This window comes from Megalobrama amblycephala, linkage group LG16, assembly GCF_018812025.1.
Source record: "Megalobrama amblycephala isolate DHTTF-2021 linkage group LG16, ASM1881202v1, whole genome shotgun sequence".
NCBI classification, from domain to species: domain Eukaryota; kingdom Metazoa; phylum Chordata; class Actinopteri; order Cypriniformes; family Xenocyprididae; genus Megalobrama; species Megalobrama amblycephala.
The window spans coordinates 31102943-31120507 of NC_063059.1; the positions used below are offsets into that span (position 1 = coordinate 31102943).

A 17565-nucleotide genomic window follows, 5' to 3' on the forward strand; every position below is an offset into this window, starting at 1 on the left:
AGAACATTTTGATATTGGCTATTTATAGTTTTTGGATATAAACAAAAAAATAATCATGAAATGCCAGTATCGACCAAGAAATTTTGGTCCTCTCAATTTTCAGTCTCTTTTCCGCTGAATGTTCATCAACCAGATATAAGAATATAACACATTAAATGAACTCTACTTCCGTTTCACGCTGTCGCATTTTCGTTTACATTATGCTGAACTTACCTTCCACTCCGACTGAAGTCTGTAGGAATCCTATTTGCCTTATTTCCATAGTAGTTTAAGTGAATTCTATCGTTGCCTAAACCTTGTAAAACACTGTTGATTTTAGTTACAATCTTATACAAATGCTTCTAGCTCAGTTACTGGACACCTCTAGAGCCCAAGCATAAATATTGTAGCAGGTTGAGAGTGTTGGGTTTCCTAACACTTGCCCTTCACCCCTGGATGTGTAGCTAACCACCCTAGAGTATCTCTTTTCCAGGCCAGAGCCGCTTCTCGTGGTCCTTCCATGAGAAGGCGACTTAACTTCAGGTTTGTTGCGGTACGTGAGAGTCTGCGTCTGCTCTCGTAGACCACACTGAAGGTGGAACTCTTTCTAACTTTGCTTTTCTATGCTCCAGTATGTGCCAGCCTTCAATTTGTGAAATTGACAAGTATATACATGCAGTAAACGATTAGTAGGATTAGTCCATTTTTCTGGCATACTAACAAAATAGGTTGTTTTTATCAAGAATGGAAATATATACATGCAAATTTAATAGTGTATTTTTATTACAGGAAAATAAGCTCTTATTTATTTTGAATATAGATAGACTTGATTAATACTCCTGATTGCGTTGCATTTTTGCCAGAAAGCGTATTTATTTGTATTTATGAGGAGAATACTGCTTGCTGTGATATGAAATGTTACCTTTTTGACTTGTGTGGGTCAAAAATAGCTCCTACTGAGATGTACAGGATGGCGAGAGAAAAAGGGTACTGTCTCTTTTTGTCGTTCTTTACCTGTCACTCAAACCAATAAATGCTCTGATAGGATAGATTTTTCTGGTTTCTTTTAACCCTTTGAGCACCTAATAGAGTGATGCAAACCCACGTCCAATTTAGAAGAATTGGCTCCGGATTGAAGTAGGCGAATCATTGACCCTAATATTGAAATTATTTTAAAAATAAATATAATAATTTTGTTTGGGGCAACTGCATGCCATATTTTTGCATGTAGGTTACACATATAAACAATCAAAGAACCATTTAATTTATGCATTTATGTAATTTTATTTAATTGATATATGTAAAAACTTATGACTAATTAAATGGGAGTATTTTGTTGTCACTTGCTTACAAGTGTACATTGTGAGTGACTAATTTAACACCTTTTGATTCCCCTTCATTCATGTGGACTCAGTGATTGGTTACAATGTTCAAAAGTAGTAGACCTAAATTGAACTCTGTAATTTTCACAATTAATCAGGGCAGACCTATAAGTGCAGTCTCAATTTATCACAACATTTAAGAACGAATCTCTCTGTAAATGCTCTCAGGTTCTCAAAGGGTTTTAATATGCTACATAAAACCAATATAAGCATCACCTTGATATTGGCTTAAATGTTCTGTATCACTTTCCCTTATTTCTGATTGCTTTTTCCTTTTATAGTCCAACTACAGTGTGTCTTTGACCAATGAGAACTAATCTAATCTTAATCTGTGAATGTGCCTTCTCAATGCTAGGTTCTGCATCTGGATTTGGGATTTTCTGTCCTGTTTTTGTTTTCTTCTCACTTCTGCTTTTTCTGACTTTGCATGCCCTTGTATTCTTATAATGCAAAAAAAAAAAAAAAAAAAACTTTTTAATTGTTAGTTTGACAAGACTATTGTAACGAGATCTTTCATGGAATTTTGTGACCTCTCTCTCTCTCTTTCTCTCTCTGCCAATGTTGTCGTAATAAATATGAATAATGGTACAGCAGACATGCGTGCCGTCTTGATTTCTCTCTCCATCCTTCAATCTTGCCACCCAGAGCAGATTTAGTCATCAGAATTATCACACTGCACCAGCTTCTTGTCAATTTCACAAACTGATTGATTGTGTGAACAGTTGTGTCCTGCTCAACTGTGAGGGAATTAGATGTTTTCATGCATATGTGATTGTTTTTTCTTTTTTCTAGAGCTGCCAATCAATTAGTAATTTCAGTAAATTAAGTAGAATTAGGTGTTTTCTCAAACTTATTGTTAACTTTAATCAACATTAGGGCCTCAAAATGAAGCCAGTTCATATATATATATATATATATATATATATATATATATATATATATATATATATATATATATATATATATATATATATATATATATATATATATATATATATATATATATATATATATATATATATATATATATAAATAAGTGCATTCAGTAGCTTCAAAGTGCACAATGCAGCATTACAGTTCTTGTATCAGTCTGTCAGTGTGGTTGATTGTATGGTAGTGTGAATGATTGCACATCAACACTCTACACTGAAAGCCAGAAAATTGGAAATCTTTTTTTATTTTTTTTTTTATGTCAAACCTGTGATTCATTTAAAAAAAAAAAAGAAAGGTGCAGAATGACTGACATAGTTATTTTGACCTTCAAAATGGAAGTTTTACCTCCAGTAACAAATCTGAAAAGCATTCATCAGTCCACATGCAGATGTCAGTCACCCCAATCTAGTCAATAAGAAGCTGAGCATTTCTTCCCAGACTCAGAATGACTTCTGGATGTAGATAAGGACTCAGGAATCATTAGAGTGGCTTTGTGCTAGGAGTCTCTAGTTAATGAACCAGGGCTTCATCAAATGACAATATCAGGAATAATTCATCACAACCAGGGAGCACTTGAGACGGTCACAGATTGAGTCGTTCTGAACTGCACCATCAGTAACCAACAGACAAAATGACCCCAATCACCCTGGTAAATGTACATTAAAAAAAAAACACACAATCTGAGTTAGTGTTTTGAACCTTTGACCTGATGCATAAGGGAATAAACAAATAAGAGTGCTTTCACACTGGCAGTTTGGTTTGAAACGGGGTATGGTTCACATGAAAAAATGGTATTGTGAAAGCTGTCATGCGGACCTGGGAGCGCTCCAGGGTACCGAACCAGAGTTTGGTTGCACTGGAACTGTGGCGCGATTCACGTGAATGTGAAAGCGACTCTGCTGTGCGCTTGTTCAGGAAGTAAAGTAACCTGCGCATAAGTTTTAGCTGATGACGACATTATTAATTCAACAAAAACACTTCTGTGATGTGGTGATTTATGGATATGAGCAGTGAGCATGCAGTGTCATCCTGCAGAGTGGGTGCAAATGAATGGCTCGTAATCCACAGTCTCCTCAAAAGTGTCCGTTTTCAAGCTTTCATGCGGTGTACATATAGTAAACGAAAGTCCTGTTCACTTTGATGCACATAATAGCACAAAATTAAATAAATAAAAACCCACACGGAATATATATCCACCCGCATTCTGCTTTCTAATATGTTTTCTATCATGTTTTTGATGATGTAAGATGAACACAAATGCAGCAGGTTTCTATTAAAACCAAGTTAAGTGTGAAAGGCTTGGGTGGGGGCATTTGGGGGGTAATATGGCCAAAACGTGTGAAACTAATGTCTTCATGTAATTACGTGAAAATGCGTAAATGACGTGTTAATGTGTAATCATGCGTTAAGATATTAGTTTAACACATTTTGGCCCTGTTGGCCTTCCATATGGGAGGCAGCGGGAACAATCACATTTGGACTCAGACCGCAGCAAACATGCCCAGTGTGAAAGCCCCCTAAGACTTAATAATATGTATAGTATATCTTTAATAATAATTACAAATCTTGATTTTGTAATTTTAAAAAAAAAATGCAATTTTGACAAATGTAGATACAAAAGAGAGAGATTTAATGACTGTTTGACCAGCTGTTTTAAAGATTTTAAGCTGTTTCTGCTTTTATAGAGAAAGTTGACAAAACTAATGTGCTTTAATGTGAGACTAGTGTTAAAAAGCCACTTAATCTCGACGATGCAGTAATGCAGTCTTTCCGGTAAGCCGGTAAGTTTCACATATGTGCAGGGATATCAAAAAGGGAATTTACCAGTGGTTCTCAACCTTTTAGACTCAAAGGCCCCCCGATATTGGCTATTTTGGTATTTCTGCTGTAATTACGTCAACTTTTTGTTTTCAAACTTATTAACAAACTAGGGGTGTTGATATATTTAATTATCCATGATTCAAAAATTGAAGATTTTTTTAAAAATTATATTTATTATTTGGATTTTATTTTGTAATATTATAGAAAATCTGTTTACATCTTGATTAATTATTTTTTTTTTTTAGTATTTAAATTTATTTTGAAGTTTGATTTTTAATATTTTAATAATATTTTTAGTATTTTAATATTTCAGTCATCTTGAGACAACTTAGTGGGCCTCCTGGTTGAGAGCCACTGCTTTAGATAGAATTAAATCCAAATCCAGAAGTTTATCGAACGGTGGTCCCACCACTGAATGGGCAATTTAGAAAACTTGACAGCTCAAATACACATTTTTGTATGGAAGAATTATAAACCCTCTGGAATGCCTTATTCCATATACTCTTGTTTTACTACTATAAATGCTGCTTTAATTTAATACTAAACTTTGATTGATCCCAAAACATCCTGTTCCACAATTATACTACAACAAAAAAGTACTTAACTGTAAAATGTACTATAACTATAAAAGTACTACAATTGTTAAAGGGATAGTTCACCCAAAAATAAAAATTCTGTCATCATTTACTCACCCCCAAGTTGTTCCAAACCTGTATAAATTTCTTTGTTCTGTTGAACACAAAGGAAGATATGTTGAAGAATGAGAAACTGAACAGTTGTGGGGCACCATTGACTTCCATTGCATTTTTTTTCCTACTATGGAAGTCAATGGTGCCCCAAAGCAGCCTGGTTACAAACTTTCTTCAAAATATCTTTGGAACAACTTGGGGGTGAGTAAATGATGACAGAATTTAAATTTTTGGGTGAACTATCCCTTTTAAGGCACTGAATCCTAAAAGGTTTTTTTTGAATGGGATGTCCCATGTTGTCATTTACAGAGTCTGATGATTTGAAATTTGACCCCTTTGGCACATCCGCCGTCAGCAGTCTGGGCAGCTACGACTGGTCCGACAAGGACGATCTCCCATCTGGTCAAGGTAAGAAGCTCCAGGGAGAGTCTCAAGGTGGACTGCCATCTTCAGCTGTTGTCCATAGGAAAGAGACATCTTTCGGGAGCTCTGAGAACATCACCCACACCACTGTTGCTAAGGTGACCACCTTCCCAATCGAAGATGGTGGCTCCACCGCTGAAAACCGGTTCGAAGCCTTCGCTGACTTTGGCTCCATTGAACAGACCAGCCAAGGCAACGATGATGACTTTGGCGACTTTGCCAGCACGATTTCTGAGAAATCCGACTCCCCTCCTGGAATCACAGAAGCAGAGGGCAACCAGGGCGAAATGACAGACGAGTTTGGAGCCTTTCAAGGAGACAAGCCCAAATTTGGCAAGTCAGATTTCTTGAAGGCCAGCGCACAGGCCAAGGTGAAATCCAGCGAAGAGATGATCAAGAATGAACTCGCCACCTTTGATTTGTCCGTGCAGGGTAAGTGTCATCGCAATATTTTATGCTAAAATATTAACAGACGGTGGCCGTCTTATTTTGAAGGCTGCTTCCTCCAGAGGACATTTGTCAGCCGCATATGTCATCAAGGATATCTCATTTCAGAAATGTACCCATTAAAAAATTGACCATTATTTCTTGTGAAGTAAATTGTTGTAATTTCTTTTGACTTTGCAATGGTTACTTTTCTGAAATGAGGCAGCCTCAATGACACATGCGGTTGACGAATGCGACCTCTGGAGAGACAACAAATGGATCTCATTCACTGGTCTATATAAATGACTGGATTGCTCATTGCATTTTAAACTGGCAGCAGGCGGTGAAGCCACCCAAAGTGTTTGAGCGGCCAATTCCCTACCGATAGAGGGCATCATTGACTTACAGCCAAAACATTGACTAAAATCACCCGATTCGCAGCGTATCAGTTGCACATGAATAGTTTTTAAGATGCATGTACATTAATTGATACTTCGAACATTATCTGCAATGTTTATGGTGTTTTCGGGCAGGATAAGTGATATATAACTCATTAAGATTGGTGTTTCTACTGCACACTGCCAACACAGGTAACTGACCTAACACAAAACAGATTTCTTGATGTATGTAATTATGCAGGAAATATTAAGCATAAGCATATATCTGGGATTATTAGCAGAAATTGATTCGAATATACATTAAATATTACAATACATACAAATTAGTAACCTATTACTAAATTGCACTATATTATATTAAAAGGGATTACAATGCATCATTTTGCTTGGAGCAACAGTATAAATACTTGGAAATAAAGCTGATATTTGCAACTGTAATGCAGATGAACGTAACTTTTAATAAGCAAGGCAAATTCCAGACTTTAAACAAATAATCATTTAAATGTTTAGGATGTTTGCATTGTAAATATGTACTTCAGATATAAAAACGCTGACTCGTTAGGTAAAGTTTTCTCATTAAAGTCACATGATTTCCTATTAATTCAACAGAATACCAATATGGTGACACGGTGGCATCACTTTTTATGAAGTCATGAGCAATTCAGTCATTTATACAGATCAGTGGTCTCATTCCCTAAGCATGCATCCACACAAATTTGTCCATTAAATCTGCATACAAATGTTTTCACAAACAAATCATGATTCACCAATAAATACTAAAATTTATTCAAAATTTACAAAAAAATGTAGGAATAACTTAAACCACACATATGCAAAAATCACAATCGAGGTGACTTTCTAATTACGTTATGAAGAAATTGTATATATTGATATTTTATCTTAAATATATTTCATATACAGTGAAAGAGTAAGAAGTTGCATTATAGCTCTCTGTATAACAACGCAGATAAGCGTATCTGTATATAATCTGGGTCTGTATAAAAGGTGTTTATTGTGTTTGAACTGGTTTTGAGGATGGTACACTTGGCATTTGTCAAGGATCTTGCTGCACATGCTCAGAAGAGAGGGCATCTTTAGAGTAATATGTTTGCTGAGAGTCACGAAAGGATGTGAAACTAAACAGGAAAGCATTTATGCAAATGACTAACCTTGGGCAGTTGCTCGTTTAGAATACTCCAAATTCATTAACATTAGAATGAGGTTAAGAACAAAAACGTGTTGTGAATTAGGCGTGTATTTGTTGCGAGAAGTTCTCATGTGCGTACAAATATGGAATAATCCATGCAATTATCAGTGAATGAAACCCAATGAGTGCATTGGATCCAGTGCCAGTGTTGCCAGATTGGGTGGACGATTTCCAGCCCAAAAGCTCACCAAAACCCACCCACTCCAACAAAAAAAAAACGCACAAAACTGTCAAAAAATGTGATTTAGAATTTTATAGCCATGTCAATCAAGGTTGATATGGACCATTTTTAACTCCTTAAATCAAAATTATGATGACAAAATAATATAAAAATAGATACATTTCCCAGGAAAGCGGATCGAATAAAGCTGCATTCTCTCTGAAAGTCAACAGATGGCAGAGTGGCATCTGATGCGTACGGCAACGTCAATAGATAAACACTGCCACCCAAATCCCTCATCACTTTCCCTCTTTGTTTTTTCATCCTCTCTCCCCCATAATGCATTAGCACTTACTCAATAACATAAAAGCTTATTTGCCTCTTATTGATCCCCACCCACATCCTCTAAATTTCATTTGTTCAAACAAAAGAGGGTTTACTCTTCTGCCGACCTCCTATCAGACAGTTAATCTGAGGAGTGGGGTTCGTGTAGGAATGGATTAGTGCCCGAAACCATGCAGAGACTGATGTGGTTCTCAGCGGGACTGTGATTACCTGTCGCTGTGTCACATGAGCTTGTTGTGCCGCTGTCCGTCTCCTTGCTTATGTGTGCACGGCATGCGTTTTGTGCCAGTTTGACTGTGTGATGCCTCATGAATAATGTATGCCTGTATGCTTCTATGCTGCTCTTTTGCACATAATTATCATTTGTTGCAAATTAGGTTGTTTGTGTTTTGTGTTGTGGCCCCACGTGGATTAGCGATGGCAGTTTGAGTGCCTCGGAAAGTTTTAATTATACAGCAGGATCAACAATTAAACTCATATTAAAAAATAGAGCGAGTATGGGGTAAGATGTGTCATCCCCTTTGTCACATGACTTGTGTAATTATTTTAATGCATATGTATTAAATACATTTCATACATATGGTTACTTAAATACACCTCTCCCTTTAAATTTTGATTTAAAATTCAAATTTCGGGGGTGGTACAACTTCATTAAAAGAATGAAATTCTTGAACAGAAAGGCTAAAGTAGTTTGACAAGCTATTATTTCTTTTAAAAACGTTTTAACAAAACTGAAAAATATTTAAATCTTAATATACTTAATCAAAAATATTTAAATTATATGCATTCGCCAAATCAAAGTCATGTGGTGAGATCAACATGCATAAAAAATCCCCATAAAACAGGAAATTATATCAGGAAATGATAAGGAGAGGTTTTCCAACCTAAGGTAATGCGGTATGAGTCAAGATAAGTGTATTATTTTAATATTATTTATATGCTGTTATAGTATTTATTAGTATTTTAATTAGGGCTGCACAGCGATTAATCGTGATTAATCGTTTGCAAAATAAAAGTCTGTGTTTACATAATAAATGTGTGTGTTCTGTGTATAATAGTGTATATATAAATACACACACATATGTATATTTAAGAAAAAATTTATATTTATATATATATTATATATATAATATAAAATATATTTAAATATATATTTATACATGCATATATTTCTTAAATGTATACATGTGTATTTATGTATACATAATTATTATACACAGAACACACACATTTATTATGTAAACACACTTTTATTTTGCAAACGATTAATCGCGATTAATCGTTGTGCAGCCCTAATTTTAAATTAATCATTTTTTTTTTTATATTTTCAGTTTTTAATTTTAGTTTGAATTTTAGTAATTTGCGCTTCATCCTTTTAAAAAAAGAATTAAAAATTAGTTATTTCAGCTTTAAATTTATATTTTATTTCAGCTTTATTTATATAACATTTAAATGACATTTATTTTAAATAACATTTTCCGTACATTTGAGTGTGCTGTAACACTACATCATTTTTTACAGTCATTAAAATGAAAATTTTTTTTTTTTTTTTTTTTTTTACTTTCATGTAAAGTTTCATTTGAATCCTACAAGAATACAAAGAGTGTGTACTTGGCACACATTTTAAACCTAGTTGTTTCATGTTCTTTGTCATGGACACTCCTATTTGTCATTGACCCATATATTTGTGCAAAGGTTCCCATAAACGCAGCCACAGCCTGGGAGAGAAAGAAATTGTACGGTCCATCCCCTCTCCTGCCCCTGAGCAGCCCTTCAGAGACCGCTCCAACACCCTAAATGAAAAACCAGCGCTGCCGATCATCCGCGACAAGTACAAGGACCTCACCGGAGAGGTGGAGGTCAGTCACTTGCTCTCCCTGTTCCTTTTCTCCCTCATTCTCTTTGAGAACACAGACAGGTTCTCCTTGTTGAATACAGCCTTAGGTTTCTCAATGAACAAAGCTCTCATTCGGTTTCAACTTTTTCTTTCTTTTCTCCACTGTCTCTCATCCAAACACTCCTGGCAGGAGAGTGAGCGATATGCGTACGAATGGCAGAGGTGTTTGGAGAGCGCTCTGCAGGTAACGTATACCTCGACACACATACACATTCATAAAGAGGTTTGTATACACTTTAAAACTCTTATCAGTCTCTAGATAGACTTAGAATCATGATATCACGATACCAAAATCAACAAAGTGTGATCTGATCGCTTGAGGACTGCTGTAGCCAGATCGATTCAGCAGTTGCTCATTTCACAAGCAGTAACGATAGCCAATCATCAGAGGTCATTTGCACACTAGTTTCAAAAGTATAGTAGCAAAAGCTGCCTGGTTGTTAAGAGGTCACTGCCAGTCAAAACATATTTGATGTTTAATTTTCAGTTATACAGAGTAGGATTTTGGACCAATGAGATTTAACTGTGGGAAGGTGCTACCCAACATGTTGTGACAGAAATAGAAACCTGTGGTCAATCGGAATTGATCCTAAATTTCATGGATTTTTTTTTCCCTACATCTTAAGTGAGGAACAAATAGGGATTTATAAAGGCAGAAACTGACATGAGAGTTCCATAACTGAAAAGCATGCGTTATGGAATGGAATGATGTGCATTAATATGTGTGAAAATGAGCAACATTTTAACTGTTTTGTTAGAATTACATCACTGAAATCAATTCATTTATATTAATTATTTCCTGTGAAGAATAATAATAATATATGCCTACAAACACACGTTTTACTGAAACCAGGCCATGCCATACTTTTTCTGAGAGCGTGCTTGGATTTTCTTGCCCATTGATGATGAGTGCCATGCTTTTCTGAACCATAAAGGGATATTTGTGGGCGTTCTGTAGGTGGAGTGGATGTGCTCGTACACAATGCGGTGAATTTAAGATGAACTGTGATTTATAAAAAGGATACATTCATGAAATTTTTTTGTGCATACAGACATTTTATAAATCTTTCATAGGAACATTTCAGAAACCGTTGTATGCTCACATTTATGATCATTATATGCACATATAAATGTGATTGACAACATATCTTGTTGGTTGTTGCAGTGCTGTGCTGGCAATTTAGCAGTTTACAATCTTTAACAAAAATTCTGTACATATATTTCATAATTTCCTCCTCTTTTTTTACTTCTTAAAGGGATAGTTTACCCAAAAATGAACATTTTGTCATCACTTACTCACCCTCGAGTTTCTTTCTTCTGTTGAACACAGAAGATGATATTTTGAAGAATGTTGGTAATCAAACAGTTGACGGTAGCCATTGACTTCCATAGTTGGAAAAAATACTATGGAAGTCAATGCCTACTGTCATCTGTCTGGTTACTAACTTCTTTAAAATATCTTCTTTTGTGTTCAACAGCAGAAAGAAACTCATACAGGTTTGGAACAACATGAGGGTGAGAAAATGATGACAAAATGTTCATTTTTGGGTGAACTATCCCTTTAAAGTGCTAGTTCACCCAAAAAAAAGAAAAATCTTTTATCATTTACTTCTTCCAAACCTGTAGAGGCCGTGACATTTCAAGCCGACTGTCGACGACTGTCAGACCATCATTTTTTGTGGTGTGTTCCATACTGTTGGCTCTAGTTGGACCCCCGTTGATGGCTTTTCAGGAGATTGAATATGTTGAATTGGCGCCGGAGCCCATCTGTAAAAGGAATCACTCTGATTGGCTGTTCAGTTTAGCGACCAGTGCACGAAAAGAAAGTGACGAAAGCAGGCAAACGATGAAGTCTAGTCAGCAAGTGCTGTTTTGTTAATGGTTTGTACATCCACAGTCCTGATAAAAACAGTGTACTGCCACTGCTGGTATGGAGAGTTATTTCTTCTCTAACAGACTTGTACATGTACATGTTTGTTGGCCGTTTTTTTATTTCTTTGTGGTGTGTTCAAGCGTAACTGGCCCAAATGCAGGCAACACCACAGTTGGCTTTCGCTGCGTCTATATTTTTGTTGGTTTTGTGTGCCTGGGCCTTATGGCTTATTGACTTCTGTGAAATACAAATGAAGATATTGAAAATTTGTCACTACAATGGACAGTTCTTCAAAATATCTTCTTCACTATGAGGGAGAGTAAATGATGACATAGTTTATATTTTTGAGTGCACTTTCCCTTTAAGCAATTTCAAGCCATTCACATTAGATGCATTCTTGTCTTAAAGGTGCCCTATATTCAAAAATTGTATTTATCTTGGCATAGTTAAATAACAAGAGTTCAGTACATGGAAATGACATACAGTGAGTCTCAAACTCCATTGTTTCCTCCTCTTATATAAATCTCATTTGTTTAAAAGACCTCCGAAGAACAGGCGAATCTCAACATAACACCGACTGTTACATAACAGTCAGGATCATTAATATGTACGCCCCCAATATTTGCATATGCCAGTCCATGTTCCCAACGTTATGAAAGGCATTAGACAAGGGCAGCCAGTATTAACGTCTGGATCTGCACAGGTGAATCAACAGACTAGATAAGCAAGCAAGAACAATAGCGAAAAATGGCAGATGGAGCAATAATAACTGACATGATCCATGATATCATGATATTTTTAGTGATATTTGTAAACGTTTTCTAAATGTTTCGTTAGCATGTTGCTAATGTACTGTTAAATGTGGTTAAAGTTACCATCGTTTCTTACTGTATTCACAGAGACAAGAGAGCCGTCGCTATTTTCATTTTTAAACACTTGCAGTCTGTATAATGCATAAACACAACTTCATTCTTTATAAATCTCTCCAACAGTGTAGCATTAGCTGTTAGCCATGGAGCATAGCCTCAAACTAATTCAGAATCAATGTAAACATCAAAATAAACACTGTACTTACGCGATTAGACATGCTGCATGACGAACACTTTGTAAAGATCCGTTTTGAGGGTTATATTAGCTGTGTGAACTTTTTTTTATGTTGATTAAGGCAAACGCGAGCTCTTGGGGCGTGGAGCGCAAGATTTAAAGGGCCACACACCCTGAATCGGCTCATTTCTAATTATGCCCCAAAATACGCAGTTAAAAAAATGAATAAAAAAAAATCTATGGGGTATTTTGAGCTGAAATTTCACAGACACATTCAGGGGACACCTTAGACTTATATTACATCTTTTAAAAAAAAGTACACCTTTAGGGCACCTTTAAGCCTGGAGTAATAGTCTATTGTTCAATGTTGACACTTTTGTAACATCTACAGAATCTGATTGTTTTCCTCAGTGTAATGTCTTTGAATTACAGTATATTCATTTGAGGGCTTTTGTCAGAAAATATTGATAAATGAAATAATTTGTGATAATCCAGAATCAAAATAAACATATAAAGTAAAATATGGCCACTTTACAGCCATGTCTTTTCATCCCCTTTCAGGTCATCACCACTGCTAATAACACCCTTAATGGCATCAGCAGTTCCACAGTGTGCACAGAGGTCATCCAATCAGCACAGGGGATGGAGTACCTGCTGGGTGAGACTACGACTACAGTCACACTTTATTTACTGATCAGAGACCAGCATTACCCATCATAACAGGCATGAGTAAAACTCATAAGATCAGCCATGTCCCATAATATCTTCATGCACATTCATACCTGATCCTCATGCGCCCCGGCAGTCTTCAGTCAAACAGACAGGCCAGGTGTTCTTGTTATCTGCTTCCTATTTCTGTAGTCACACACACACGGGGTGGCTTTAATGAGCTGTACGTGCTCATACCAGCGGGAGGGAACATTTAACAACCGTTAAAGCTCTTTGATCCGGCTCTAGTGATTGCGATTGGAGACAGAGCAGGGCATTGTGGGTCTGACCGGGGGAGGCTAGTGTTACAGAGCACAGCAACTATTCTGGTCCGCTCTAATGGGTTCAGCTTTAAAGGACATTCAGCACTGGGGAGTGCTGGGAGCAGCATCGCTGGGTTATTGTTTCTCCTGTTTGGTTATGCACTGGCTCTGTTCACACTGCACACAATTCAATATCTGTTATATTTACACTTTGGTTGCTGTAGTAATGATGCCAAGAGGAATACCGTCTCCACAACAACTGACTCATTCATTTATTCACTATTCACATGTTCCTTTGTTTTTATCGTCAAATTTAGGGGGAGAAATGCATCTTTTCATTTTCTCATTTGAGTTGACCGCTGTGATGAATAGCCTCCCGCCTTTCTCATGCCATAGCAATCACAACAGTCATTATCATTGTCAATGAATATAAAAAGATGCACTCTTTCTTTGGAATTTCATTGAATTGTGTTCTTCATGTGTTTAAGAAGGTTTTTACAAACAGGTATATGTGTTTTTTTTTTTTTTTACATGTCAGGTGTGGTGGAGGTGTATCGCGTAACCAAGCGTGTGGAGCTGGGTATCAAAGCCACAGCCGTTTGTTCAGAAAAACTGCAGGAGCTGCTCAAAGACATCAGCCGTGTGTGGAATAACCTGATGGGCTTCATGTCGCTGGCAAACCTCACTGTGAGTTAATGAAAATAAACACTACCAGATCTTACAATAATATTTCTAGTGTAGTGCAACATGCAGTCCAGTAAGACACAGATGTTCATTAATGCTTAACAGATAATTGGTTGACTTATAATTAAATGAGTATACCTGTGGAGTTACACTGTGGTGACCTTTGAGCTTTGGAGCAGTAGGCACTTTTTACAAATGTGGCAAATTTATTTTTTAAATTTACTTTTTTCTTTCAACAATTGCTGAGTGCACGAAGGTGCTTAACCTACCCTACCTTTAAGCACCCTCACGCATATATATAGGGTGTGCTGTGCTCACGCCGTGTCCTAATTAAGAGATAGCATCCCTTGTGTCGTTTATACTTGGAGCTGTTTCTATGAAGCTGAATTATGCATTGCTATAGTAACACTATCAACGCTGAAATGAAACCGCAGCAGTCAGGTGGTACAAGACAGAGCTGTTTAAGTTGTTTACGTTCATTATTGTAATGTTATGTGCTTTGAGACATAAGGTAATTTTAAAGGATTAGTTCACTTTCAAATTAAAATTTCCTGATAATTTACTCACCCCCATGTCATCCAAGATGTTCGTGTCTTTCTTTCTTCGGTTGAAGGTCAAAATTAGTTTCAGTGCAGCTTCAAAGCGTTCTACGTGATCCCAGATGAGAAATAAGGGTCTTATCTAGAGAAACCATCGCTCATTTTCTAAAAAAAAAAAAAAAAATTATATATGTTTTAACCATAAATGCTCATCCTGAACTAGCTCTCTTCTTCTTCTCTATTAGAATTCCAGCAGTGTAGACACTGCTAAGTGTATTACTGCCCTCCTCAGGTCAAAGTTTGAACTAAATTGTCATATATAATATGCTAGTGCAAGTATATAACAAATAGTTCAAACTTTAACCTGTGAGGGCAGTAATACACTTAGCAGTGTCTACACTGCTGGAATTCAAATAGAGAAGAAGAAGAGAGCTAGTTCAAGATGAGCATTTATGGTTAAAAGTATGTCATTTTAAATTTTTTTTAGAAAATGACCGATTGTTTCTCTAGATAAGGCCCTTATTCCTCGTCTGGTATCGTCGTTTAAAGCCCTTTGAAGCTGCACTGAAACTGTAATTTTGAACTATAAGTCCACTATAACTATAAGTCCACTATAAGGAGAATAATTCTGGAATATTTTCATCAAAAACCTTAATTTCTTTTCGACTGAAGAAAGAAGGACATGGACATCTTGGATGACATGGGGGTGAGTAAATTATCAGGAAATTTTAATTTGAAAGTGAACTAATCCTTTAACGCCGTCTCTTGTGATGTTTTGCTGACTCTGTTCTGGATGCGTTTTGGAGACGCTCTAAAGGGAGAGTGGGATCTTATGCTTTCAAAGCTAGCTTGCTATTGCTAGCCTCTCTGAAATTGCCTACCCCATACCTTTAACCAGCTTAAACCATTTTAGTATATTATTTTATATCATATAGTCAATAAACAAAAACAAAATAATTAGTTTAAAGAAATTATAAAATATTAAATAAATTTGAGTTTAAAAGAATCTTATCGAGAGTGTGACGTTAATGAGAAGTGAAAATCAACATTTTATCTTGTCAGATAATAATTTATCAAACATATTTATTATAGTTCTCACAAAGAACATTTGGTGTATGTATTTTTATATCTTTATACTTACAATAGTTATACTTACAAAGTCATGAGGCACCAAAGTGTACCTTATTTGTGGAAAGTGAACAAATTGCACAGAGCTGAACAGAGCTTTGTCATGCAGTGTACTCAAGGGAGAATATTGATGGCAGCAGATAATATTAGAGTTGTGCGGTCAGATAATATCAGCTTGGAAGAATGAAGTCTAGGCACACTGCAGAAAACCCACAAACGCTCTGAAGCATAATAAAAATGAACGTGGCTAGAGAGTCGAGGGTTTCTCTCTGCTCGGATCCTGCTGTTTTGGCCATATTCTGTAGCTGATGCATCGATCTGCAGGGCTAATCAACTGCTGTGAGGTTGATGGGCTGGTTCAGTGGCTTTTGTGATCTAAAAGTTTGAGTGACAGCCAGCGATTTGTGTGGAGGATGCAATGTAGTCCCAATTGCTTTTTAAGAACTGCATTCATGATGTTTGTGTGTGTGTGTTTTTCCTTAGCCTGATGAGAGCTCGCTGGACTTCTCCTCCTGTATATTGAGGCACGGCATTAAGAATGCCAAAGAGCTGGCGTGCGGAGTGTGTCTGCTCAACGTGGACTCTCGCAGCAAGGTCTGTACACACAAAGCACACACACATCTGTATACAATCAACACTCTCTCACACACACACACACACGCACAAACACAAATATATTGTATATTAAAGGTATAGTTCACCCAAAAAGGAAAATTCTTCTGTGATCATTTAATCACCTACATATTGTTCCAAACTCTTTTGACCTAATTTCTTCTGTGGAACACAAAAGCAGGAATGGGAACTAGAGCTTTAATGGTTTAAGAAATGATTCAAAAGCATTATAAAAGCATCATGAAAATAATAAAGTAGGAATTATGACCAAAATGACCCAAGTCTTTATTCTCTCGTTGGGTCATTCATAATAAAAATAGCAATGTCTAATTTGTGAAATAGTCGCATCTTTTCAATAAATCGGTTGGTCCGGGTCACTGTTGTTTGAGTACTATATGCTATTCTGTATTAGATGCTATGCTATGCTCTCTGAATCAGTGATCCGGTTGCAGTGGATATCAACTTACTGTACAGGAAGATTGTCCGTGAATAACGATCTAAATTGATCTGCTCTGTTGTGAATCAAAGCTATGGTTAAAACTTGCAATATAGAGCATGGGTCATATTGGACTACTTTTATAGTGCTTTTGCTTTTATAGTCCTTTTTGTGAAGTTTGAAAGCTTCAGTTCTCATTCATTGTAATTGCATAGACAATGTTTGGGTGAACTATTGCTTTAAATTATTAAACAGATGATTGATTTAAATTGCCCATTCAAAAACAAAGAGACAAAAAAACCAAAAAAAACAACTCCTGACTATTTCTTTGATTTTCACAATTTTACAGAAGAAAAACGAGAACACTTTTGGACGCCTGTTTAAAAGAGTAGGATTCACTGAACTGCCTTGAAACGCCAATTTGTAGCTTGTTGCAGGGGTCAGACAGACAAACCTGTGTTGTGCTGCCAAAATGACCAGAACTCACCTCTCACCACTCATCTCCTTTCAGACTGCCAAAAACAGCTCTCGGAGGCGCGCTCTGACTCATGCATCTAAATCTACAGACGCTCGGTCAAGGCCACGCTTTCATTCAAGTGGCTTTAGGTGTTTAATTTG

The 17565-nt window shown here is 36.4% G+C and overlaps 1 protein-coding gene across 6 annotated transcripts in view; it reads left to right on the plus strand.

The window, feature by feature from the left end:
* Window positions 1-17565, plus strand: part of synrg (synergin, gamma) — a 60541-nt gene that overhangs the window by 28146 nt on the left and 14830 nt on the right. For 3 of the 6 annotated variants that reach the window (XM_048160224.1, XM_048160228.1, XM_048160229.1), the window contains 7 exons: window positions 5114-5659; window positions 9459-9622; window positions 9791-9844; window positions 13139-13235; window positions 14087-14235; window positions 16383-16493; window positions 17297-17335. In XM_048160224.1, coding sequence (XP_048016181.1) covers window positions 5114-5659; window positions 9459-9622; window positions 9791-9844; window positions 13139-13235; window positions 14087-14235; window positions 16383-16493; window positions 17297-17335 — 1160 coding nt within the window. The remainder of the gene's footprint in view (window positions 1-5113; window positions 5660-9458; window positions 9623-9790; window positions 9845-13138; window positions 13236-14086; window positions 14236-16382; window positions 16494-17296; window positions 17336-17565) is intronic. The other 3 variants (XM_048160225.1, XM_048160226.1, XM_048160230.1) reach the window with 1 other exon arrangement.